We start from the raw sequence: 27,117 nt of genomic DNA on the forward strand, positions 1-27,117 counted from the left end.
GAACCAGACTCCATGTATGACACCTTCCTTGAGGACCACGTCTGTTCTACTGAGACGTAGTACTCAGAAGGAACAGCTGAACTGTCATTCAGTATGTATGAAGAAAAAGCTGAAAGCTGAGAATGAGTGACTATGTTCGTCCACAGTCCATCTCTCCTCTGTCCCCGCCCCTCCCCAATATCTTTATTCACTGACTCTCCAAAACTGTGAAGCACTTCAAAGGGGTGTGGGATAAACACTGTGGATCCATCAGGTCTAGAGGACGCGTATAAAGAGCAAGCAGCAAAACACTGCACGGCGCGGCAGTAGCCACAGAGGCATTCACGGAGCGGGATGCCAGTGGCCAGTGGTTGGTGTTCCATCTTCACGGAGCGGAAGGATGGAGGGCTGCCATCTCCCAATTAAAAAAAGAAAAAAGAAAAAACAAAAAAACCCACAAAAAACAGGGATGGGTTCATGGGCTATAGGTATTACCAATTATTAGGCTTATTCAATTACCAATTATTAGGCTTTTCAATATTTGATAGTTAATGTGACTTTCAAGGCTTACTTCACTTTCAATGCATATCCAGCATAGCTCCCTGCTTCAACGGCAGGGGAGAAGAAAAACTAATACTTTACGCATATCTCTGCTTCAACGGCAGAGAGCTATGCTGCCGCTTACCCAACTAATCAAACTTAACATTTCACTTGGAAGCAGCTCCATCACTGCTCTCTACATTAATAGTGGGGGTGAAAGGGAAATAGAACCTAAGGTTACTAAGAGCCAAGAGAAACAGATAAGTATGAGAAAAAAGAAGAGTGAAGCTTGCTGGGCAGACTGGATGGACCGATTGGTCTTCTTCTGCCGTCATTTCTATGTTTCTATAAATGAAAACATCTGAAAAAGAATAGAATGTCATTACTGGGCAGTGTGTAGAGAGTAGCAGACAAGGAGAAAAAGCACATACTTCTATTCTTAAGCCTGCAGCCCTATTCATTAGGATCATGCCTACAGTAGACTTCTCAAAGATAAAAGGAATGACAAGGGCCAATTCTTTGGAGTAGCAGACAGAAGCGGAAAGAAGCAGAAAGCTATTTGAGACTTAATTCTCAGCAACACTGAGGTATTTTTGTTGTAAATAATTTTCTAGAATTGATTGCAGATTACCAGCTATGTAGAACTGCACAAAAAATGCTACTATATTTATATTTCCATATCTAATTCTAAAACATGCTGAAATATGTATGCCCCATTAAACAGTTTTAAAATGTCAACAGAACCTCAGTCTGTTCCTGGTTTGTAAAATATTATTTTATGTCTAATTACGAGTTGTGAGGGTTCCATCCTCTCTGCAGGCCTCTCATGGTACTGTAACCTATTTTTCTGACCAGGAAATGGAATCTGCATAGCTCTAAACCAAGGACTCTACAACTCACCTAAAGGTCTAGCACCCCTATCTATGGTAATAGAAGATTGCTGTCTACTTTACCCTGGTTGCTCATGTTCACACTTTTTATTCCATGCTGTCACACCAGTTTATAGTTTTATGTAGTCATAAGATATAAATACTTTTCAAATAAAATCATTCACTACTCATTTTTTAGGTCATGAAGCAAACTATCAATCAATGAACTACCAGTTTCTCCATCCCTATTTGCTCTACTATTCTGCAGAGTTCCAATACATCCAATTCAGAAGGAACTCTAGGCAGCCAACCCATCAACATCTTCCCTGATAGTTAGGGATCTTTGTTTTCAGTCATTATTTTACTTTTCCAAAGAATTTATCAGTTTATAACCAACAAAAATAGGAGAAAATAAGTTGATAAAAAAACGAGCCATTTTGTTTTCACTGATTTAGTTCATGTTTTTGTTCATTATAATAAACAGTGAAAACTTTCCAAGAAAAATAAAAACTGAAAGTGAAGGTTCTTATTGATAGTTCTGGTGCTTGCTACAACTTGCTTTATTGAATCAACAAATAGTGAATCAAGGTCCCAGTATAATCTATTCTATTCCTTATACTTGTATCTATTGTTGTTTTTGTAGACTTTTAATGTGCCACATTCTATGGGAAACACAAGGAAAAGAACCAACAAGTCCAAATCCATGCCCATTAAGGGCTGATGCTTTGGTAAGGTGATAACTATCACTGACGTAAGCAATGTCACTATTCCTGAAAAAATGCTTTGCAAGAAGTCGGAATTTCACTATCCTTTCAGTCTTAAGAAATGCTTCCTGAGTAGAATTCATTAAAATAATATTTCTGTCTCTACTACCTTCTGGAATGGTTGCTCCTAGGACAACAAAGTAGGAGTGGTGCTGAAGGAAGTGAGGTACAGGGAAAAGGCAAATTTATTTACTCACTATCTGTTAGTGCGAGAGTTGCAGCCTTGTATTCCAGGTATGTCACTACAGATAAACAAAAAGAACACTTTAAAATAAGAGCACATCAATATAAATTGACTTTGGAATTCCCCTGTGCTCCCCAGTATTTCTTCCTATGACATCAGACCAACAATGCCAACCCTCTGGGATTGGGAATTGGCATTAAAATCAGGAGGCCAATATTCAGAGTTATCCAGCTATGTAAGTTAGCCGGAGAAGACTTGTCCGGCTAACTTACATGGGATATTCAGTAGCATGGGCTATGCTGCTGAATATCCCTGTATTCAGTACTTACTAGCCAAATAGTTTACAGCCAGATAAGTTATATCTGTTCTATGGGCAGGTCTAACTTATTCGATTAATTTAACTGGATAAGTCTGAATATTGGTACTTATTCAACTATTCGGGGTAGGTTCTGGGTGGCGTCTGCAATGGAAGGGGAGGAATCAGGGCAACCCCGGGGCGGACGCCACGAAGACATCACTGACGGCAAAAAGGTAAAGAGTCTTATCGCCGTCAGTAACGCAGCCAATAGCACCACCTTTCACGGTGGTGCTATTGGTTTGCTAAAGCCGGCAGCGATAGCACCGCGGTGGTGCGATCGCTGCCAGCTTTCACAGGCCCGCCCTCCACTTTGCCCCCCCGCCCCCCATCACCGCTAGATTTTCTAAGTTCTGCAAACTTAGAAAATCCAGGCCTAAGTTACCCAACTAAAAATGACTGCCCTGTTACACACATTGGCTGCCCACTGGATATCCGGCTATCTACTTAGCTGGATAAGTGGCTTATTCAGCTAAGTGGCACCCGGTGAATGTAGCCGAATATTCGGTGGCTGCCACTTAGACAGATTAAGTCGCTACTTATCCAGCTAAGTAGCAAGGAATATTGGCCTCACGGAGTTTTGGTGTTCTACACTAGTATGAACTCCATTAATTTTAATACTTTTTATCATTTTATTATTGTTATATCTTTCTGCATTTATTCTATGTATGTTAATTTGGAATTCGCAATGAACAGCTTTGTACTGGAATCTGCAGAATATAAAATATGTAAATAATGTGAAGATATACTGTTTTATTTTGTATTATGTCTTTATTATATGTATTTTTTCTGTCTGTTTTATGACTGATTAGGTATGTTTTATCAATGTAATCTGCCTTGAACAGATTTACTGTAAGTGAACGGAATAGGTTATTAAATAAATAAACAAAGCTACCTGATCTGCTTGCACAGGGCTACTTGCATGTGCATTCTGCTACAATCAGTGATGCCATTCTATTCTGCAAGTCCCACCTTTAAGGTAGGTCTTCAATGATAAAAGTTATTTTGTAAACAGAGGCATCCATGTAATTTTCAGATAATATCTATTCAGTTCCCAAATTATGTTTTACATGCTCTCTAACTATAAAACAGAAAGGACAGGGTATCTCAGTACAGTTCTTTTTAGAACTGACATCACCTGAACGAAGTATTAATCTTGACTTTTGTATTCCACTGCAGTGACTCATCATTAGAAGGTAATTTTAATGTAAGTTGCTTCACAATATAGGCTATCATGTTGTTCCACTAAATCTCACCCTCCTCTTTGTTCTACCCTCCCTCTACCTCCAGTATTGTGTGCTCTTGTTATTAAGTTATTTAGGAAATAAGTGACAGCATTTTATTTTAATGTTGCTTTTAATATGTAATGGATATATTTTAATATGTATTTATTGTTATTTTGTTTAAGTTATTGTGAATGTTGATTTGTACTCTACATCAATCATGTGATGGAGAATTTGGATTATAAAACATGTTAAATAAATAAATAATCCACACATGGACCAGCTTTCCAGTGCATCACCTCAGTGATATACCACCTGGACTCCATCAATCTCACCAGATCTTAAAGGGTTTGAAATCAGAGCACCTAGATTTAATATGAAAAGATTAAATCTAAAAATAGAAATACTGAATAAAATAATTAAAGCATCTCTCTTCTCTCCAATAATTTACTTCAGAAAAATGAGACCTTCAAGTTACTTGTACATAATGACCAACAAAAGTAGTCTTTGCTGTTTGTCCATAAATTCTTTGGAAATTCATTCAAATTGAGAATAAAACTATATTTTCCAATTGTCTTCAATTTCTCAAACAAACTTATTTAAGAATAGAAATAGTAAAACTTTAGTGAGAGTTACGGGGAGACCAGAAACAGGAAGATGTGTTATGCACTGTATACCCAGCGAATAATTAGCACATAATGAAAGGAAGGGACAGTTTTTGCTATTAGTACGGCATGTAGGAAATTATTCTATCACGTCCTTAAAAGAAAGTTGTGCCTTCTATACTGGGCAAGATTTCAAAGTGTAAACAGTCAACTCATTTGGTTGTAATTTTTAGTAACCTGCGTAGGTGCAAAGTTTGCAGATACTTTGTACCCATATACCTTGTAGTTAATTTTCAAATTCAAAATTTGCTACAGGTCTGAACATTGCCTTCCCTCAATGTGCCTAATCGCATTGAAAGGAGACATTCCCATATTTGTGTTTAAGTTGCAGGAAGAAAAGTTCACACATAGACTGCATTTTCAAATCAATGTGCATACTTTTACAGCAAATATTTATCCACATTAAAAGCAAGTGCAAGTGACCGCACATATTTTGCTCCTATGGCAATTAGGCCATCTGGCTCCATGTTGTAAATTCTTTAAAAAGCTACTTTAAAAATCTCCAGAACTTATAGAAGCCACTATGTTTAGAATGGTATCAAAATTGACATCATATGTAATGGGTTGTAACTGTTTTCAGCTATGTGAAATCACACCCAGTATGGACCAAATCTGTGATTGGCTGCTTCCAGATATTTAGGGACATAGTGGAAGCATTACTTAAAAATTGTAAAAGAATAATTATATAAATACATCTTTTTGGTCCAACAGTTTTCTCCCGGGCCTTTGCTTCCATCTCAATCAGACCCAGCTTCAATTGTGGTTATAGTGTGATAAATCTTCTTTTACAACCATCAAGGGATTTTTTTTCCCCATGTTTAATCCTCTCTCTGCTCCCTCCAGAAACTGGTAAACATACAGCTGAGTCTGGTCACTTGATGTCACCGATGTGCAATGGCCAAGGCTCTCTTCTCTATGGGGGGAGGGCCTGCGAGAACTGCCTCTATAGTAACTTGATGGCTGACCTAAGGAGCAAAGAACAGGCTTGGGTATCAAACTCAAGTTTCCCATTTGACAGCACTGCCACTGCCAGGCTGACCCCATACTAATATCTTTGGTGTGTATACAGCTTTCATATTTATTAAAGTCTGAATTTTAGCTGATCTTTAAATCAGAAATGTGCATTTAGTTAGCTAGAAAAATTTGATTCTTTTATATAGAGAAACAAGCAACAAAGTTTATTAATGGTATTTCAAGGAATATCCTGCAGCAACATCTATAAAAAAATAATTTAATACTACATGAGCAGTCTTTATTTTAGAGATCTGTGAACAATAACTAGAACATAAATAAGACATGCAGTTTCTCCAACCACATCCATGAGTATGCACTGTATTTATTCTTCTCTGAAATAAACTGTAATGTTTTCCACTGGATGAGTGGCCCTGGATGTGTCCAACCTCTTGTTATTCTAATGTGCACTAATATGTTTTTTCAGATATCTGACGTCAGATGTCTGATGCATTCCATAAATGCTCTGCCTTGAGTCATATCATCCTATGTTTGTTTGGTCCTCATGCAGAATAAGTATTTAATTTTCAAAAAGGGATAGGTTATGAAACTTATATATGACTTATTATTCAAATAATATTCAACTATTTAATTGCATAGTGTATTTTAGAATATATTTTTACTTTCCTTATGCAAACCTCACAAAATTGTTAAATATACTTACAAAAGCAAAAAACTCAAGGAAAGATAAAGTAGTCAATCTACTTCCAACCATTAGCAAATACAAAAGAAAATTATCTTAGCAGCCACTACATCATTTTCTATGGGCCTAAATGAATATTTGTTTTCATGATCATTTTCAGCATTTTCCTAGTAGCCCATGGCATGTGATATTTTCACTCAACAATTGTTTTCCTCCACTTTTCTTTTCTTCTTTTTTTTTAATTAGCAATAAACTCCTTTAAATTCCCAATTTGATTCGAAACAACAAATAATTTAGTTACCCCTGAAGACAGAATATGTGTATGCTGCTCTAGTACCTTCTTGTCATACTTGCTTAGAATAATTTTTGACACAGTTACTGAACAGTAAAGCGGATGGATTCATTTCTGACCACTCTTCTCAGATAATGTCTTATGCTCAGCTGACTGGACATAATTAATCCTGAACTTTGTCCTTCAGTTTTTTAGGCAGCAAATTTTCAAAAAGATTTGGTTTTTGTTTTTAATTAGCAAGCATTGCTGATATGTTTCGCAAGTCCAATAAAAAGTCTCATATATTTAAATCAAATGTCTTATTTTTACAAAGTGACTTGAGACCATAAGAACATAAGAACAAAATATATGTCATACTGGGTCAGACCAAGGGTCCATCAAGCCCAGTATCCTGTTTCCAACAGTGGCCAATCCAAGTCACAAGTACCTAGAAAGTACCCAGACATTAGATAGATCACAAGCTACTACTGCTTATTAATTGCCATCACAGCAGTTTCAGGATTTATCCTTGAGGAACTTATCCAAACCTTTTTTAAACTCAGTTATACTAACTGCTGTAACCACATCATCTGGCAATGAATTCCAGAGCTTAACTATGAGCGGAGTGAAAAATAATTTTCTTTGATTTGTTTTAAATGAGCTACTTGCTAACTTCATGGAGTGCTCCCTGGTCCTTCTCTTATCTGAGAGAGTAAATAACCGATTTACATTAACTTGTTCAAGACCTTTCATGATTTTGTAGATGTCTATCATATCCCCCATCGGTCGTCTCGTCTCCAAACTGAACAGCCCTAACCTCTTTAGCCTTTCCCTTCTTAATAATTGCTAAAATTATGTTTGCTTTTTTGATTGCCACAGCACACTGGGCCAACAATTTCAATGTATTATTCACTATGATGCCTAGATCTCTTTCCTGGGTGGTAACTCCTAAGATAGAACCTAACATTGCATAAGTACAGCATGGGTTATTTTTCCCTATATGCATCACTTTGCATTTGTCCACGTTAAATTTCATCTGTCATTTGGAAGCCCAATCTTCCAGTCTTGCAAGATCCTCCTGCAATTCCTCACAATCTGCTTGAGATTTAACACTCTGCATAATTTTGTGTTATCTGCAAATTTGATCACCTCACTCGTTGTACAATTTTCCAGATCATTTATAAATACATTAAAAAGCACCGGTCCAAGTACAGATCCCTAAGGCACTCCACTGTTTACCTTTTTTCCACTGTGAAAACTGATCACTTAATTCTACTCTCTGTTTCCTGTCTTTTAACCAGCTTGCAATACACAAAAGGACATCACTTCTTATCCCATGACTTTTTAGTTTTCTTAGAAGTCTCTTGCGGGACTTTGTCGAATGCCTTCTGAAAATCCAAATACACCACATCTACTGGTTCACCTTTGTTCACATGTTTATTCACCCCTTCAAAAAAATGTATTGAGATTTGTGAGGCAAAGATCCATGCTGGCTGTGTCCCAAACTATGTCTATCTAAATATTTTGTGATTTTATTCTTTATAACAGTTTCCACGATTTTTCCTGGCACTGAAGTCAGGCTCACAGGTCTATAGGTTCCCGGATCACCCCGGATCCCTTTTTAACTATAGGGGTAACAGTGACCATCTTCCAATCTTCAGGTACATTGGATGATTTTAATGATAGGTTACAAAGTTTTACTTATAGACCTGAAATTTCATTTTTTAGTTCTTTCAGAACCCTGGGGTATATACCATCTGATCCAGGTGAATTACTACTCTTCAGTTTGTCAATCAGGCCTACCACATCTTCTAGGTTCACCGTGATTTGGTTCAGTTGATCTGAATCATTATCCATGAAAACCTTATCCAATACGGGTACCTCCCCAACATCCTCTTCAGTAAACACTGAAGCAAAGAAATCATTTAATCTTTCCGTGATGGCCTTATCTTATCTAAGTGCCCTTTAACCCCTTGATCATCCAACAGTCCAACTGACTCCCTTGCAGGTTTTCTGCTTCGGATATATTTTAAAACGTTTTTATTGTGAGTTTTTGCCTCTATGGCCAACTTCTTTTCAAATTTTTTTTAAGAACATAAGAAAATGCCATACTGGGTCACACCAAGGGTCCATCAAGCCCAGCATCCTGTTTCCAACAGTGGCCAATCCAGGCCATAAGAACCTGGCAAGTACCCAAAAACTAAGTCTATTCCATGTTACCATTGCTAATGGCAGTGGCTATTCTCTAAGTGAACTTAATAGCAGGTAATGGACTTCTCCTCCAAGAACTTATCCAATCCTTTTTTAAACACAGCTATACTAACTGCACTAACCACATCCTCTGGCAACAAATTCCAGAGTTTAATTGTGCGTTGAGTATTTATTTATTTATTTATTTGTGTTTTTCTATACCGGCATTCACGGAAGTTCGTATCATGTCGGTTTACATAAAACAAGGGGTGAGCAATACATACATTACAATACATACATTACAATACATTACATATAAAAAAGAACTTTCTCCGATTAGTTTTAAATGTGCCCCATGCTAACTTCATGGAGTTCCCCCTAGTCTTTCTACCATCCGAAAGAGTAAATAACCGATTCACATCTACCCGTTCTAGACCTCTCATGATTTTAAACACCTCTATCATATCCCCCCTCAGTCGTCTCTTCTCCAAGCTGAAAAGTCCTAACCTCTTTAGTCTTTCCTCATAGGGGAGTTGTTCCATTCCCCTTATCATTTTGATAGCCCTTCTCTGTACCTTCTCCATCGCAATTATATCTTTTTTGAGATGCGGCGACCAGATTTGTACACAGTATTCAAGGTGCGGTCTCACCATGGAGCGATACAGAGGCATTATGACATTTTCCGTTTTATTCACCATTCCCTTTCTAATAATTCCCAACATTCTGTTTGCTTTTTTGACTGCCGCTGCAGCAGTCAAAAAAGCTGCACACTGTACCGACGATTTCAATGTGTTATCCACTATGACACCTAGATCTCTTTCTTGGGTTGTAGCACCTAATATGGAACCCAACATTGTGTAATTATAGCATGGGTTATTTTTCCCTATATGCATCACCTTGCACTTATCCACATTAAATTTCATCTGCCATTTGGATGCCCAATTTTCCAATCTCACAAGGTCTTCCTGCAATTTATCACAATCTGCTTGTGATTTAACTACTCTGAACAATTTTGTGTCATCTGCAAATTTGATTATCTCACTCGTCGTATTTCTTTCCAGATCATTTATAAATATATTGAAAAGTAAGTGTCCCAATACAGATCCCTGAGGCACTCCACTGTCCACTACCTTCCACTGAGAAAATTGCCCATTTAATCCTACTCTCTGTTTCCTGTCTTTTAGCCAGTTTGCAATCCACGAAAGGACATCGCCACCTATCCCATGACTTTTTACTTTTCCTAGAAGCCTCTCATGAGGAACTTTGTCAAACGCCTTCTGAAAATCCAAGTATACTATATCTACCGCTTCACCTTTATCCACATGTTTATTAACTCCTTCAAAAAAGTGAAGCAGATTTGTGAGGCAAGACTTGCCCTGGGTAAAGCCATGCTGACTTTGTTCCATTAAACCATGTCTTTCTATATGTTCTGTGATTTTGATGTTTAGAACACTTTCCACTATTTTTCCTGGCACTGAAGTCAGGCTAACCGGTCTGTAGTTTCCCGGATCGCCCCTGGAGCCCTTCTTAAATATTGGGGTTACATTTGCTATCCTCCAGTCTTCAGGTACAATGGATGATTTTAATGATAGGTTACAAATTTTTACTAATAGGTCTGAAATTTCATTTTTTAGTTCCTTCAGAACTCTGGGGTGTATACCATCCAGTCCAGGTGATTTACTACTCTTCAGTTTGTCAATCAGGCCTACCACATCTTCTAGGTTCACCGTGATTTGATTCAGTCCATCTGAATCATTACCCATGAAAACCTTCTCCATTACGGGTACCTCCCCAACATCCTCTTCAGTAAACACCGAAGCAAAGAAATCATTTAATCTTTCCGCGATGGCCTTATCTTCTCTAAGTGCCCCTTTAACCCCTCGATCATCTAACGGTCCAACTGACTCCCTAACAGGCTTTCTGCTTCGGATATATTTAAAAATGTTTTTACTGTGTGTTTTTGCCTCTACAGCCAACTTCTTTTCAAATTCTCTCTTAGCCTGTCTTATCAATGTCTTACATTTAACTTGCCAATGTTTATGCTTTATCCTATTTTCTTCTGCTGGATCCTTCTTCCAATTTTTGAATGAAGATCTTTTGGCTAAAATAGCTTCTTTCACCTCCCCTTTTAACCATGCCGGTAATCGTTTTGCCTTCTTTCCACCTTTCTTAATGTGTGAAATACATCTGGACTGTGCTTCTAGAATGGTATTTTTTAACAATGACCACGCCTCTTGGACATTTTTTACTTTTGTAGCTGCTCCTTTCAGTTTTTTTCTAACAATTTTTCTCATTTTATCAAAGTTTCCCTTTTGAAAGTTTAGCATGAGAGCCTTGGATTTGCACACTGTTCCTTTTCCAGTCATTAAATCAAATTTGATCATATTATGATCACTATTGCCAAGCGGCCCCACCACCGTTACCTCTCTCACCAAGTCCTGTGCTCCACTGAGAATTAGATATAAAATTGCTCCCTCTCTCGTCGGTTCCTGAACCAATTGCTTCATAAAGCTATCATTTATTCCATCCAGGAATGTTATCTCTCTAGCGTGACCAGACGATACATTTACCCAGTCTATATTGGGGTAATTGAAGTCTCCCATTATTACTGCACTACCAATTTGGTTAGCTTCCCTAATTTCTCTTAGCATTTCACTGTCCGTCTCACCATCTTGACCAGGTGGACTGTAGTATACCCCTATCACTATAGTCTTCCCCGACAAACAAGGGATTTCTACCCATGAAGATTCAATTTTGTATTTAGTCTCATGCAGGATGTTTATCCTGTTGGACTCTATGCCATCCCGGACATAAAGTGCCACACCTCCTCCAGAGAGCTCCTCTCTGTCATTGCGATATAATTTGTACCCCGGTATAGCACTGTCCCATTGGTTATCCTCTTTCCACCATGTCTCTGAGATGCCAATTAAGTCTATGTCATCATTTACTGCTATACATTCTAATTCTCCCATCTTACTTCTTAGACTTCTGGCATTAGCATACAAACATTTCAGTTTGTTTTTTGTTTGTATTTTCATTCTGCTTTTTAATTGATAGGGATAAGTTAGAATTTTTTAGCTCAGGTGAGTTTTTAGTTACAGGCACTTGGACTACTTTTCTAATTATTGGAACCTCACTGTCGGGATGCCCTAATTCTAATGCATCATTAGTATCCTTTAAAGATACCTCTCTCCGAACCATGCGCTGCTGAGCGACTGTCAGCTTTCCCCTTTGTTTTCTTAGCCTGTCTTATCAATGTCTTACATTTAACTTGCCAATGCTTATGCTTTATCCCATTTTCTTCTGATGGATCTTTTTTCCAATTTTTGAATTAAGATCTTTTGGCTAAAATAGCCTCTTTCACCTCACCTTTTAACCATGCCGGTAATTGTTTTGCCTTCCTTCCACCTTTCTTAATGCATGGAATACATCTGGTCTGTACTTCTAGGATGATATGGTTTTTTTTTAACAATGCCCACGCCTGTTGCACACTTTTTACCTTTGTAGCTGCACCTTTCAGTTTTTTTCTTTTTTCTCATTTTGTCAAAGTTTCCCTTTTGAAAGTTTAGTGCTAGAGCCATGGATTTACATACTGTCCCCCTTCCAGTCATTAATTAAAATTTAATCATATATGATGACTATTGCTAAGCGGCCCCACTACCATTACCTCTCTCACCAAATCCTGTGCTCCACTGACAAATAGATCTAAAATTGCTCCCTCTCTCATTGGCTCCTGAACCAATTGCTCCATAAAACTGTCATTTATTCCATCCAGGAACTTTATCTCTCTAGCATGCCCTGATGTTTCACTTACCCAATTGAAAACTCCCATTTTTACTACTACCAGTTTGGTTAGCTTCCCAAATTTCTCTTAGCATTCCACTGTCCGTCTCACCATTTTGGCCAGGTAGACAGTAGTATATTCCTAATACTATTCTCTTCCCCAACACACAAGGGATTTCTACCTATAAAGATTTGAATGTGCATTTAGTCTCTTGCAGGATCTTTATCCTGTTGGACTCTATGCCATTCCGCACTTGGACTACTTATCTTATTATTGGAACCTCTCTGTTGGGATGCCCTAAATCTAATGCTTCATTAGAATCCTTTGAACAGGGGTGGATTCCCGCTAACGACCGGCCCGGGGATTTGCCGCCCCGGCCGGCCCCGGAGATACCACGTGGTCTGCCAAGCGCGGCTCTGTCACAGTCTTGCTCAGCAGACCATGTGACTAGAGCGACCGGCCCACTGGGGAATGCCCAATCCCCCGATAGGCCAATCAGCCCCTGCCTATCCCATTGGTTATCTTCTTTCCACCATGTCTCTGAGATGCCAATTAAGTCTATGTCATCATTCACTGCCATACACTCTAATTCTTCCATCTTACTTCTTAGACTTCTGGCATTAGCATACAAACATTTCAAAGTATGTTTTTTATTTGTATTTTCATTCTGCTTTTCAGTCGACAGGGATATATTGGAATCTTTTAGCTCAGGTGAGTTTTTAATTATAGGCACTTGGATTACTTATCTTATTATTGGAACCTCTCTGTTGGGATGCCCTAAATCTAATGCTTCATTAGTATCCTTTGAACAGGGGCGGATTCCCGCTGACGACCGGCCCGGGGATTCGCAGCCCCGGCTGGCCCCGGAGATACCACTTGGTCTGCCGAGCGCGGCTCTGTCACAGCCGCGCTCGTCAGACCACGTGACTAGAGCGACCAGCCCACCGGGGGATGTCTGATCCCCCGATAGGTCAATCCACCCCTGCCTTTGAAGATACCTCCCTCCAAACCATGCGCTGCTGAGCGACTGTCCCCTTTGATCTATTTTAAAAGCTGCTCTCTCTCCTTTTTAAAGGTTAGCGCCAGCAGCCTGTTCCACCATCCCTTTAGAAAAGACTCCTCCTTCCCCAAAAGGTTGCCCAGTTCCTTACAAAACTAAATCCCTCTTCTCTGCACCATCGTCTCATCCACACATTGAGACTCCGGAGCTCTGCCTGTTTCTGGTGACCTGTGCGTGGAACAGGGAGCATTTCAGAAAGTGCTACCCTGGAGGTTCAGGATTTCAGCTTTCTACATAAGAGCCTAAATTTGGCTTCCAGAACATTCCTCCCATAGTTTCTTATGTTGTTGGTGCCCACATGTACCACGACAGCCGGCTCCTCTCCAGCACTGTAAGCACAAGCAAGAGGAATACTCCAATAATGCATTATTTAATGTAATTTTATAAAGTTTTTTTTATTGTCAATTATTTTGTGTGTGTTTCATTGTTAACCGCCTAGACCTTTCTGTGTTAGGCAGTCTATAAACCTAATAAATGTAAACATAAATATGATTACCACTTTTGTTAGCTGTATATTATACAGAGTAGTGAGTAACAAAATGCAGGAGATATCCTAAAAAAGTAGTCTGCTACAGCTTAAATATAGGTAGGAAGCATCTTAATATAAAATCATTACTAGGGATAGAGAAGGCCTATATTCAGGGGATTTCATTGCATTTAACTATTGTTGGAACTAAGGAAAAGCCAAAAGCATAACAAAGAATGATAGAGGGACGGTAAGTTTCAAACTGGCATGCAGGCACACATTGGCACACGTGCATCAGCACGCGCCCACGGACGCGGCCACTTTATAACTTGCACGCGTATATGTGCACATAGTCTGGTTGCGTGCACATGTACGCCAAATTTTAAGTGGGCACACGCATGGACACGCAAATCCCTCTTCTTCTACGTAAGTTGAGGTATTTTAAAAGGGGTGTATGCCTATACCATTGCCAGCTTACCAGTTTGTCCACCAGTTCGCCCAGTTAACAGTTAGATCCTCCAAACCCTCCTGGTTCGATAAGTCTACTCTCCCTCCAGTTGTCCCTCAGAAATAGCTCGATCCTTTTATTTTATAACTTACACTTCATCCACAGCAGAAGTAAAGTTATGCAGCAGGGGACCTCGGCATGTGCCAGAGTGCCTAAGTATTTTCATGCACATCTCTTGGCCAGAACCCGAAACCTGCTCATGGCCCCTCCCCTTTTTGGAAACTTTTCAGATGTGCGAGCAGCAGGTTTTACACGTGTATCTGGGAGCTTTTTCAAGTGAGCCAGACTTCTTCACACATCCCTTAATTGATACGTGCACCAGACTTTTAAAATTTGCCTTAAAGTAAGCAACATTTACCAAATAAGGCAGCTAGTAGCTTTATGTGTATGTCCAGTTCACTTGAGGATGCTGAATGTTAAAAAGAATAGTAATATCAGACCCAATATTTATATGACATGTGATTAAATACAGCTAACAAGGACCTAACATGTTTGGATGAGAATTGAGTGTACCTTCATACGATGCAGAAATTCTGCTATCGTGAGTCACGATAGCAGAATTTCTGCATCGTATGAAGGTACACTCAATTCTCATCCAAACATGACAGGTCCTTGTTAGCTGAGTGTTAAAAAGAAGCAGCTTGAATTTTCTAAAGGCAAGGCTGGGTGCAGAATGACTGATACCTTATGGTATTTAGAAATGAAACCTCTTCCTCCCTTGGAAACAAGTCTCCTGAAATGATTTTTTCCTTAAACTCACCTGGACTGGATGGCTCATTTTGTTATGAGAACACAAAAGGTATCGCCAAATATCATATATATTATTGTGAACCGTTTGCCACAGCTCTGTATTTCTCAGGTAAATATTATTTTAACTTGGGCCAAGCAAGTAACAAAAACATTTTTAAAGAGATAACAGGACTGCATCAGCAAGCCAAAGTCGACGTGCTCAGGGGAACCTCACTGAGCCGTCCGGTCTATTCAATCATCTGCAGCCTGTATGTAGGACACACACCATCCGGTATTTGTTGAAGGAAATAAATCAATGTATGTCAATTATCATATACAACTCTTTTTTTGTTTTTTTATACAAGGGTGATAGCCTCAGTCTACTATTCTCTAGCAAATCCAAACATTAATATCCTTCCTTTTGCCGGTATAGGTATATGTGAACACAGTTCTAATTGTATCAAATGCTGATTCGACAGCGGCCGTGTTTCGCAGCCTTATGGCTGCTTCTTCAGGAGTCAAATACTTTGAAGACAAAATCTGAGAAAGGGAAACACACCATTAATCCTAGATATTCAAAAACAGTGAAAAACAGGTACTTAGCTTGCAACGGTATCTCCACCTATTCAAAACTGGACGTGAAGTCTCAAAATGTTCCTATACAGCAGCGCCGGGCTAGAGACCGCGATCATCCGGTGTAGAAAATTAAATAGCCCGCGCTTTTGCGGGCGTGATGACGTCATAAGACGTTCACCATTGCTATAGAGACAAGACGCTCACAGAAAATTTTTTTTAACAATCAGGGCAATTAACCATCTACAAATTTCTTTATGTCATCCGTTTGCAGGGACACTAAGAAAAACTATAATAGATTCATAAAAAGACATTGTATTCCAGGTTGTTGTTAAGACCCCGCGGGTGGACAGTGTCCAAACTATGAATCCATCTTTGTTCAGCTTGAAGGAGCCTTTTGTCAAAATCTCCACCCCGCCATGATGGGGTGAGCTGTTCGAGAACACAGACTCTCAAATCATCAAAGGTGTGTGAAAAGTCGAGGCAATGGGTGACTATAGGAGCAGTAACCTTATGTGTGTTAATACAAGACCGGTGCTCAATCAACCGTGTCTTCAGTGACCTTTTAGTTTTACCAATGTAACACAATTTGCAAGGACATTGTATGATATATATGACACCTGTTGATAGACAATCTGTGTGATGATACAAAAAAATGTTTTTGTCCAAGCTGGAAAAATGTAACGCCGAAGTTACTATCATCACATGGCAAACGGTGCAAGATCCACATTGTGTGTGAGAACCTGAATGATGAGTCAAATCACGGATTGAAGAATCGGAGTGTACTAACTGATCCTTGAGGTTCACTCCACGTGTATATGTAAATCTAGGAATCTGTTGGAATTCTGAATAAAGTTGCTGATGCAGTCCTGTTATCTCTTTAAAATTTTTTTTTTACTTGCTTGGCCCAAGTTAAAATAATATTTACCTGAGAAATACAGAGCTGTGGCAAACGGTTCACAATAATATATATGATATTTGGCGATACCTTTTGTGTTCACATAATTTTTGACAGGTTCGCAAGAATTGCTCTTTGTGTTGTTGTATGTGTCATTTTGTTATGAGTCATTTGCTCAGTAATGATAGGCCCATGATTTCAGATATCACTGGCAAACAAGTAATTGTGTCAAAATACTGGACTGTATTATCACTGAATGAATCAAGCTGAAAAAGTAAATGGATCATAACAAAAAGGATGCGGAATAATTTAGAGCTGGGCCAGCATAGTAGCTCAATAGTAAAAACATGGATTTGAATCCTGGGTCCAACTTCTGGTCCCTGGGCCAGCCAGAGATGCAGTGGAGGTAGTGTTCACGGCCCCTGGGAGGGAGGATGTTTTGCTCAGTGGTGACATGTAGTGGTCATACTCATTGTGCATGGTATGGGTGAGGTGGGGTTAACAAAACAGGAGAAAATCCCTGGGCAGTTGTGAAGGAAGGCTCATGGCTCCATAGCCCAATAGAGGCCAACAGGAAGCCCAAGCAGCAGGAGAAAACTGTTGGGTAAAAAATAAAAGTGACAGAGATAAAATCCAAGATCTATTTGTTTGGTATTGCCTACACAGAAAAATCACGGTAATCATATTAAAACTTTTTCATTAGTTAGAAAATAGGGATGGGAACCTGGGGAATACCGAGCTCCTAACTTCCAACTAAGAAAAGTATTGTACATGAGAGAAGCAATGGAGGGCTAGTGCTTCCGAACCAGCTGCTCAGTAACACTGGTTTCCAGTGAAGCTCAGGCATGCAGTTAGTCAAATTGCCCAGTTAGCCTCAGACAAACAGAGTGACAGTTAAATTCCCTCAGGAAAGAAAAGAAGAGGGAAGAGAAAGAGAGAACAAAAATATTTACCATTAGAAAACATCTGGGGGGTAACGAGTTGCTCAAGTCGTCTCTCCCCTGTTTAACATTATAAAAAAGGGTTTTAGAAACAATGTCCAGCAAATTATAACGCTAATCTTTTTTTCTGCTAATTCTCTGCATCCATAAACCACATTGTCACACAGTAAGTGCTGCCTTATAATGAGCCCTTTTATGTTCCTTACAGTGATGAATTTAAGCCCTGATAATGCAGGGATTAGTTTTAATACAGCAGCTTAAATGAAATCATCAAGCACAAGGACTGGCACTTGAATCATTAATATTTATATTTGGCCTGGATTCCACCAGCAAAAACTTCTAAAGGTCAGTTTTCAGAAACCGTAAAATGCATAATTTAACTGGCTAAAAGTAACTGGATAAGGTTTTAGGAATATTCAGTGGGATAAACATCCTGCTGAATACCCCTGAATACAGTTATCTGGCTACGTTTAGCAGGATAACCGGCTATCTCTGAATATCCCTGGTTACGCTTAAAGTTTAATATTTAAAGGATAGAGCCATATAAGCGCTGATGGAATAGAAAAATAAAACCAAGTTTGAGCCAGCAGACTGTTCCCTCCTCCCCCATCCCTAAGAGGTGGTAATATTTAAGCTAGCAGGCCCATGCCCCCACTCCTTTAAGTTCCCTGTATTCTTTAAAAAAAACTTGACGGGCCAAAAGGCTCAAGTAGGCAGCCCAGCACCCACACTTCCCCTTGGCGATTCCAATTTTGCAGAAATTTACCAGTGCCCCCCCAAACAAGAAACCAACTCTAGCTCTCCTGCCTCTGGAGGCCGTCCCTAAATGGCCAAGGCCCCAGAGGCTGCAAAAGAAGTGTAGAGCTCCCAATGGCATCATGTGTGGCCTCAATAGCATTGCTGGTAGTGTAAGCTCCAGGCATTGCTGTATGTTATCAGCACTGCTATCAAGGCAACGCATGAGGCTTGTACTGTGGCCCGGTAGCCAGGGCCATTTAGGGGCTCGCACCAGAGGCAAGAGGGTTGGGCTTGGCTTAGGAGTGTGGGAGGGTGCAGAGGGCACTGGTAAATATCTGAAAAATTAAAATTGCTGGGGGGAGCTGCACTATCTCCTTGGGACACCAATTATTTTATTTTATTTTTTTTAACGATAATGCGGTATGGAGGGATTAGGGGTGCATGGGCCTGCCAGACTCAATGTTAATACCTCTCCAGGAGTAGGGAAAGAGGGAGGGGGAAGGAGGACATGGGTCACTGGGGCAAACTTGCTCTTTTTTTCTCAAAATTTTGTTAGTGCTGATAATGGTCCCATCCTTGCAATACAGCCACATAATCTTAAAGTTATTTGGGAACAAGTTCCCAGAAAACTTCATACGTCCTCATGGCCACATTTAGAGAGTTAGCAGAATAACTTGTTTGGCTAACTCCAAATATCAGAATTAGCCAAGTTAACTAATTTGGCTAACCCAACTCTGCCCTGGAATGTCCCTGTGTTATCTGATGAAATTTTATTCGAATAATGATTTATGTGGCTAAAATTTAGTCAGAGAAATGCCGGTGATATTCAAACATAGGCATTTATCTGAATAATTCAAACGTTTTCTGGATAAATGCCTTTGAAGATAGACCTCATAATTATCAATCATGTTTTTTTGTTGTACTGATACAAAATAGCACATAAGGGAACCAAAATGCAACTTGAATCTTAAGTTGCCAGCTTCAAGTAATATGAAGACAGATCCACAAATATTCCACATTTCAAAAGAAAACAGAGTGGAACGAATTCAATATGCCAGGGAGGGAAAGCAAATGTTGCTTACCTGTAACATGTGTTCTCACAGGACAGCAGGATGTTAGTCCTCACATATGGGTGACATCACAGGATGGAGCCCAATCATGGAACACTTCTGACAAAGTTTCCAGAACTTTGACTGGCCCCTACTGGGCATGCCCAGCATGGCACTAACCCTGTAGCCAGCAGGGGTCCCCCTTCAGTCTTGTTAAAAAGCTACAGGTAGTGCAGAAAATAAAATAAGAAAATGTTACAAACCCAACACCGTGAGGCGACGGGCGGGTTTCGTGAGGACTAACATCCTGCTGTCCTGTGAGAAACACCTGTTACAGGTAAGCAACATTTGCTTTCTCACAGGACAAGCAGGATGGTAGTCCTCACATATGGGTAAGTACCGAGCTGAGGATGTCCGAGTATGCACCAAATGTACCCAGGCATGCGAGGCACTAGGCCTGGGATGAAATTTGGCCGAGGGCATCCTGAACCCCACCAGGCAGGCGGAAGGGTGTTGGTACGTCACATGGTAAAAAGGTTGCACAAGACAGACTGGCCGAAGATGGAATCTTGTCTTCTGGCTTTGTCCAAGCAATAGTGAGCTTTAAAGGTATGGAGAGAACTCCAGGTGGCAGCCCTGCAAATGTCAGGAAGCGGCACCGATCGTAGGTGCGCTACTGAAGTCGCCATTGCCCTCACAGAGTGTGCCTTAACACGGTCTTGACGTGGAATGCCCGCTTGCTGATAGCAAAAGGATATGCAGTCCGCTAACCAGGAGGAGAGAGTCTGCTTACCCACAGGCTGCCCCAATTTGATAGGATGGAAAGAGACAAACAATTGAGTGCTTTTCCTGTGGGCAGCTGTACGGTCTAGGTAGAACGCTAGAGCCCGTTTGCAGTCAAGGGTATGCAGAGCCTGCTCTCCTGGACTGGAATGGGGCCTGGGAAAAAAAGTAGGTAGTATAATGGATTGATTGAGATGAAACTCCGAAACTACCTTAGGTAAGAATTTAGGGTGAGTGTGGAGTACTGCCCGGTCCTGCAGAAATTTAATGTAAGGCGGGTAAGTAACTAGAGCGGGTAAGTAACTGACTCTGACAATTCACTAACTCTGCGAGCGGAAGTGATTGCCAAAAGGAAAATCACTTTCCACGTGAGATATCTAAGGTCATAGGATTGAAGAGGCTTGAATGGTGGTTTCATGAGCCAACCCAAAACTAGGTTGAGGTCCCAAGAAGGGGCCGGAGGACGCACAGGAGGCTTGAGGTGAAGCAAGCCCTTCGAAAAATGTGTTACAAGGGGTTGTACTGAAATAGGAACATCACAATGCCATACTGGATCAGACCAAGGGTCCATCAAGCCCAGTATCCTGTTTCCAACAGTGGCCAATCCAGGCCATAAGAACCTGGCAAGTACCCAAAAAACTAAGTCTATTCCATGTTACTATTGCTAATGGCAGTGGCTATTCTCTAAGTGAACTTAATAGCAGGTAATGGACTTCTCCTCCAAGAACTTATCCAATTCTTTATGGAAGGCAGCCACCGCACTGACATGCATTCTGATGGCGGAAGTTTTTAGACCTGACTCTGACAAGTGCCAGAGACAGACCAGAAACTTCATGATTGGACAGGTAAAGGGGTCAAGGGATTGAGAAGAGCACCATGACGTAAACATGTTCCATTTGTAAGAATACGATTTTCTCGTGGAAGGCTTCCGTGAAGCAATCAGGACACGGGAAACTGGTTCAGAAAGGTTAAGTGGCTGAAGGATTAACCTTTCAACATCCATGCCGTCAGGGACAAGGCTTGAAGGTTGGGGTGGCATAGGCACCCATCATTTTGAGTGATTAGAAGCGGGTCCTTTCTCAAGGGAATGTGCCTGCGAATGGAGAGATCCTGAAGTATTGGAAACCACACTTGGTGTGGCCAGTGGGGTGCTATCAGGATTATGGTTCCCTTGTCCTGACGTAACTTCATGAGAGTCTTCGAGAGAAGTGGAAGTGGAGGGAATGCGTATAGGAGACCGGTTGCCCATGAGAGGGAGAATGCGTCTCTTGGCTGATAGTGTTGGCTGTGAGAGAGAGAGCAGAAGTTGTCTACTTTGCGATTTTGAGGTGACGTAAAGAGGTCTATTTGAGGATAACCCCATTGGTGGAAGATCGAGTTTGATACTGAGGGGTTGAGAGACCACTCGCGCGATTGAAAGGTGTGACTCATCTTGTTTGCCAATACATTGTCCACTCCCGGCAAGTAGGTGGCCCTGAGGTACATCGAGTGCACTCTCTCTTTCTCCCAGCCTTTTAGTTCTTCCTCCAGGTACTTCCCCATTTCATCAAAGTCTGTGTTTTTGAACAGCAAAACTTGGGTTTTTGTGCTTCTTTTACATTTACAGTTTACATTTACATTAGAAAATGTATGGGAAGAGCTGGTGAAACTGAAAGTGGACAAAGCCATGGGGCCTGATGAAGTTCATCCCAGAATACTGAGGGAGCTCAGAGATGTGCTGGCGGGTCCACTGTGTGACCTGTTCAATAGATCCCTAGAAACGGGAGTGGTGCCGAGTGATTGGAGGAGAGCGGTGGTGGTCCCGCTTCACAAGAGTGGGAACAGAGAAGAGGCTGGTAACTACAGACCGGTTAGCCTCACTTCGGTGGTGGGAAAAGTAATGGAGTCACTGTTGAAAGAGAGAATAGTGAACTATCTACAGTCGGGAGAATTGCTGGACCAGAGGCAGCATGGATTCACCATTGGAAGATCCTGTCAGACAAATCTGATTGACTTTTTTGACTGGGTAACCAAGGAATTGGATCGAGGAAGAGCACTCGATGTCATCTACTTGGATTTCAGCAAAGCTTTTGACACTGTCCCGCACAGGAGACTAGTGAATAAAATGAGAAGCTTAGGAGTGAGTGCCGAGGTGGTGGCCTGGATTGCAAACTGGTTGACGGACAGAAGACAATGTGTGATGGTAAATGGAACTCTCTTTGAAGAGAGAGCAGTTTTAAGCGGTGTACCGCAGGGATTGGTGTTGGGACCGGTCCTTTTCAATATCTTTGTGAGCGACATTGCGGAAGGGATAGAAGGTAAGGTACGTCTTTTTGCGGATGACACTAAGATCTGCAACAGAGTGGACATGCCGGAAGGAGTGGAGAGAATGAGACGGGATTTAAGGAAGCTGGAAGAGTGGTCAAAGATATGGCAGCTGAGATTCAATGCCAAGAAGTGCAGAGTCATGCATATGGGGAGTGGAAATCCGAATGATCTGTATTCAATGGGGGGAGAAAGGCTGATGTGCATGGAGCAGGAGAGAGACCTTGGGGTGATGGTGTCTAATGATCTGAAGTCGGCGAAACAATGTGACAAGGCGATAGCTAAAGCCAGAAGAATGCTGGGCTGCATGGAGAGAGGAATATCGAGTAAGAAAAGGGAAGTGATTATCCTCTTGTACAGGTCCTTGGTGAGACCTCACCTGGAGTATTGTGTTCAGTTCTGGAGACCGTATCTCCAAAGAGACAGAGACAAGATGGAGGCAGTCCAGAGAAGGGCGACCAAAAAGGTGGAAGGTCTTCATCAAATGACTTATGAGGAGAGATTGAAGAATCTAAATATGTACACCCTGGAGGAAAGGAGGAGCAGAGGTGATATGATACAGACTTTCAGATACTTGAAAGGTTTTAATGATCCAAAGACAACGACAAACCTTTTCCGTAGGAAAAAAATCAGCAGAACCAGGGGTCACGATTTGAAGCTCCAGGGAGGAAGATTCAGAACCAATGTCAGGAAGTATTTCTTCAAGGAGAGGGTGGTAGATGCCTGGAATGCCCTTCCGGAGGAAGCAGTGAAGACCAGAACTGTGAAGGACTTCAAAGGGACGTGGGATAAACACTGTGGATCCATAAAGTCAAGAGGCCGTCAATGAAGAGTGGGTGGCTCGCCAGAATGACGGCTACTGCCTGGAGATAATACCCTTATTCAATAAACATACACATGGTTACTGTGACTCCAACATCGCTCTAAGCTTCAACAGCAAGAGGAAATGTGGAAAAAAGGATTTGCACTCACAAAGCGGGGAGTAGCTGGCTTGTTACGGCGGTTACTACCCCAAACCAAATAAGCCTGATACTTCACTTTCAATGCATATCCAGCATAGCTCTCTGCTTCAACGGCAGGGGAGAAGAAAAACTGATACTTCACGCATATCCAGCATAGCTCTCTGCTTCAACGGCAGGGGAGAAGAAAAACTGATACTTCACGCATAACCAGCATAGCTCTCTGCTTCAACGGCAGGAGAGAAGAAAAACTGATACTTCACGCATATCCAGCATAGCTCTCTGCTTCAACGGCAGGGGAGAAGAAAAACTGATACTTCACGCATATCCAGCATAGCTCTCTGCTTCAACGGCAGGGGAGAAGAAAAACTGATACTTCACGCATAACCAGCATAGCTCTCTGCTTCAACGGCAGGAGAGAAGAAAAACTGATACTTCACGCATAACCAGCACAGCTCTCTGCTTCAACGGCAGGGGAGAAGAAAAACTGATACTTCACGCATATCCAACATAGCTCTCTGCTTCAACGGCAGGGGAGAAGAAAAACTGATACTTCACGCATATCCAGCATAGCTCTCTGCTTCAACGGCAGGGGAGAAGAAAAACTGATACTTCACGCATATCCAGCATAGCTCTCTGCTTCAACGGCAGGGGAGAAGAAAAACAACCAATAAGGGCTGAATAACATAGTCTGGGTAAAACAAATAAGCATGGGTGTAGCTTGCTTACTGCGGCGGTTACTACCCCTACTACCCCTAACTAATCAAGCTTGATATTTCACTTGGATGCAGCTCCATCACTGCTCTCTACATTAATGGTGGGGATGGAAGGGAAATAGAACCAAAGAGCTAAGAGAAACAGATAAGTATGAGAAAAAAAATGTGTGAAGCTTGCTGGGCAGACTGGATGGGCCGTTTGGTCTTCTTCTGCCGTCATTTCTATGTTTCTATGAGTGGGAGAGTGCCTCCGCCCATATCTGTGCAGCTTCCTGACACAGAAGGTAGGAGTCCATCCCTCCCTGTTTGTTGATGTACCACATGGCCACCCGGTTGTCCGTTTGTATTAGGATGACTTGATTGGAGAGGCGATCCTGAAATACCCTGAGAGCATATCTGATTGCTCGCAGTTCCAGGAAATTTATTTGGTGTTTGGCTTCCTCTGGAGAGCAAGATCCTTGTGTCTGCAGATCGGCCATGTGGGCTCCCCATCCGAGGTTGGAAGCATCGGTGGTGAGAATTATTTGAGGGTCTGGAGCCTGGAAGGGCAAGCCCTGGAGGAGATTGATCTGATTTTTCCACCAGGCGAGAGACAGACGGAGTGAGTCAGTTACGTGGACAATGGTCGACAGGAGCTGAATGGATTGAGTCCATTGTGACCTTAGAGTCCACTGCATGACTCTCATGGCCAAGCGGGCCATTGGGGTGACCTGAATTGAGGACGCCATATGTCCCAGGAGGATGAGAAAGTGGTGTGCAGTCATGGAGTGTTGAGACTGCAGCTGGTGTGCGAGAGACACGAGAGTGAGGGCTCGCTGTCGAGGCAGGAAAGCCTTTGCCTGCAAGGTGTCCAAGTCGGTCCCAATGAACGTTAAGGTTTGAGATGGGACTAAGCAGGATTTGTCATAGTTGACGAGAAATCCGAGTGAAATTAGAGTGTGTAAAGTAAGATGCAGAGACACGAGAGTGAGGGCTCGCTGTCGAGGCAGGAAAGCCTTTGCCTGCAAGGTGTCCAAGTCGGTCCCAATGAACATTAAGGTTTGAGATGGGACTAAGCAGGATTTGTTGTAGTTGACGAGAAATCCGAGTGAAATTAGAGTGTGTAAAGTAAGATGCAGAGACGACAGAGCAGCTTGCTGAGTGGGAGCCCTGATTAACCAATCGTCTAGATAGGGGTAGACGTGAACACCTTGAGTTCTGAGGAAGGCTGCAACTACAACGAGGCATTTTGTGAAGACTCGTGGTGCAGACGCAAGGCCGAATGGAAGCACTCGGTACTGATAGTGCTTGGGGCCTACTAAAAACCTCAGGTATTTGCGATGAGATGGAATTATCGCGATATGAGTGTATGCATCCTGGAGGTCTAGAGAGCAGAGCCAGTCTCCTCTTTGTAGAAGAGGAAGAAGAGAGCCCAAGGTTACCATTTTGAACTTCTCTCGCTGGAGGTACTTGTTGAGGGCACGTAGGTCCAGAATTGGACGAACACCTCCTGACTTTTTGGGGATTAGAAAGTACCGGGAATAGAACCCTAGGCCTTGCTGAGAGTAGGGTACTGGTTCTATTGCCTTGGACTGGAGGAGGAGGGAGACCTCCTGTTCCAGAAGGATGGAGTGATCGGATGTTCTCCACGTCAGTAGAGGTGGGGAGTCCGGTGGAATTGAGAGAAAGTTCAGATGATAACCCTGAGAAATTATCACCAGGACCCACTGGTCTGAGGTGATGGAGTGCCACCTTTTGTTGAAATGGCACAGTCAGCCTCCCACTGGTATGTGGGGCAATGGAATCTGGCTACTGCTCTCTATGCAGGAGTCAAAAACTGGAAGCAGGGCCCGGCTGAGGAGCTGCTTGCGCTTTTTGTGTCTGACGAGACTGGGCTTTTTGAAACAGTCTCGTAGAACAGGTTCTAGATGGTGGCGAGTAGGATTTCTTCGGGCGGAAGAATGACTTCTTAGAGTCCTTCCGGAAGGGTTGTTTTGAAGAGTACTCAGAAGGTATCAGAGAGCTGTCTTAAAGTCTCATGATGATTCTTGAGTTCTGCCACTGATCGTTGAATCTGCTTGCCAAACAGATTATCTCCTACATAAGGCAGGTTGGATAGTCTGTCTTGTACTTCAGGGCGAAAGTCGGAAGACTTGAGCTGCAGAAACCCTGGTAGCAGTGTCAAAGATGTTGTAAGATGATCTGATCTCATGCTTGCCTGCCTCAAAACCCTTGTTTACTAGGGTTTGAAGCTGATCTTGAAATTGCTGAGGCAGGGAGTCTGTTAAGTCTTGTATCTGCTTAAATAAGACCCTATTATATTGGGTCATATAGAGCTGATAAGAGGCAATTCTAGAGATGAGCATTGCTCTCTGGAAGACACGGCAACCAATGGCATCTAGAAATTTCTGTTCCTTGCCTGGGGGGAAGGAAGTGTGAGGTTTTGATCTCCTTGCTCTTTTCTGGGCAGATTCTACAATCACAGATTGAGGTTTGTGAAAACCTGGAGCTGACTGGATGAGATAGGTGGTGTCAGCTTTCCTGTGGACTGGGGCCACAGAGCCAGGATGTTCCCAATTCTTTTTGAGGAGATCCAGAAGAACCTGGTGGATAGGGATGGAGGTTATTTCCTTGGGAGCATCCAGGAATTGTAACAGCTCCATCATTTGATGCCTGTCATCTTGTTCAGTCTGTAATTGGAAGGGAACCAATTCAGACATCTCCTTCACAAAATTTATAAAGGAAAGGTCCTCTGGAGGAGAACGCTTTCTGCTTTCAGTAGGTGAAGGTGGTGAAGGCAAATCCTCAGTGTCTGGTGAAGAATCATCAGTCCAGGTATCGTAGGGATCAGCACCTGTTCCTCTAGGAGCTAGAGGAGGACGGGGTGGTTGGATCCCTGAAGGTCCTGGTCTAGGCACCGAAGGACTAAGTGGAGG

General features: G+C 41.8%; 1 protein-coding gene across 1 annotated transcript in view; it reads right to left on the reverse strand.

Annotated features, from left to right (window-relative positions):
• SCUBE3 (signal peptide, CUB domain and EGF like domain containing 3) overlaps positions 1-27,117 on the reverse strand; it is a 464,243-nt gene that overhangs the window by 189,501 nt on the left and 247,625 nt on the right. The window contains exons 7-8 of the mRNA XM_029573032.1: positions 17,666-17,713; positions 2,350-2,394 (exon numbers count right to left, since the gene is read on the reverse strand). Coding sequence (XP_029428892.1) covers positions 2,350-2,394; positions 17,666-17,713 — 93 coding nt within the window. The remainder of the gene's footprint in view (positions 1-2,349; positions 2,395-17,665; positions 17,714-27,117) is intronic.

The sequence above is a fragment of the Rhinatrema bivittatum genome, chromosome 12 (assembly GCF_901001135.1).
Source record: "Rhinatrema bivittatum chromosome 12, aRhiBiv1.1, whole genome shotgun sequence".
Classification (NCBI taxonomy): Eukaryota; Metazoa; Chordata; class Amphibia; order Gymnophiona; family Rhinatrematidae; genus Rhinatrema; species Rhinatrema bivittatum.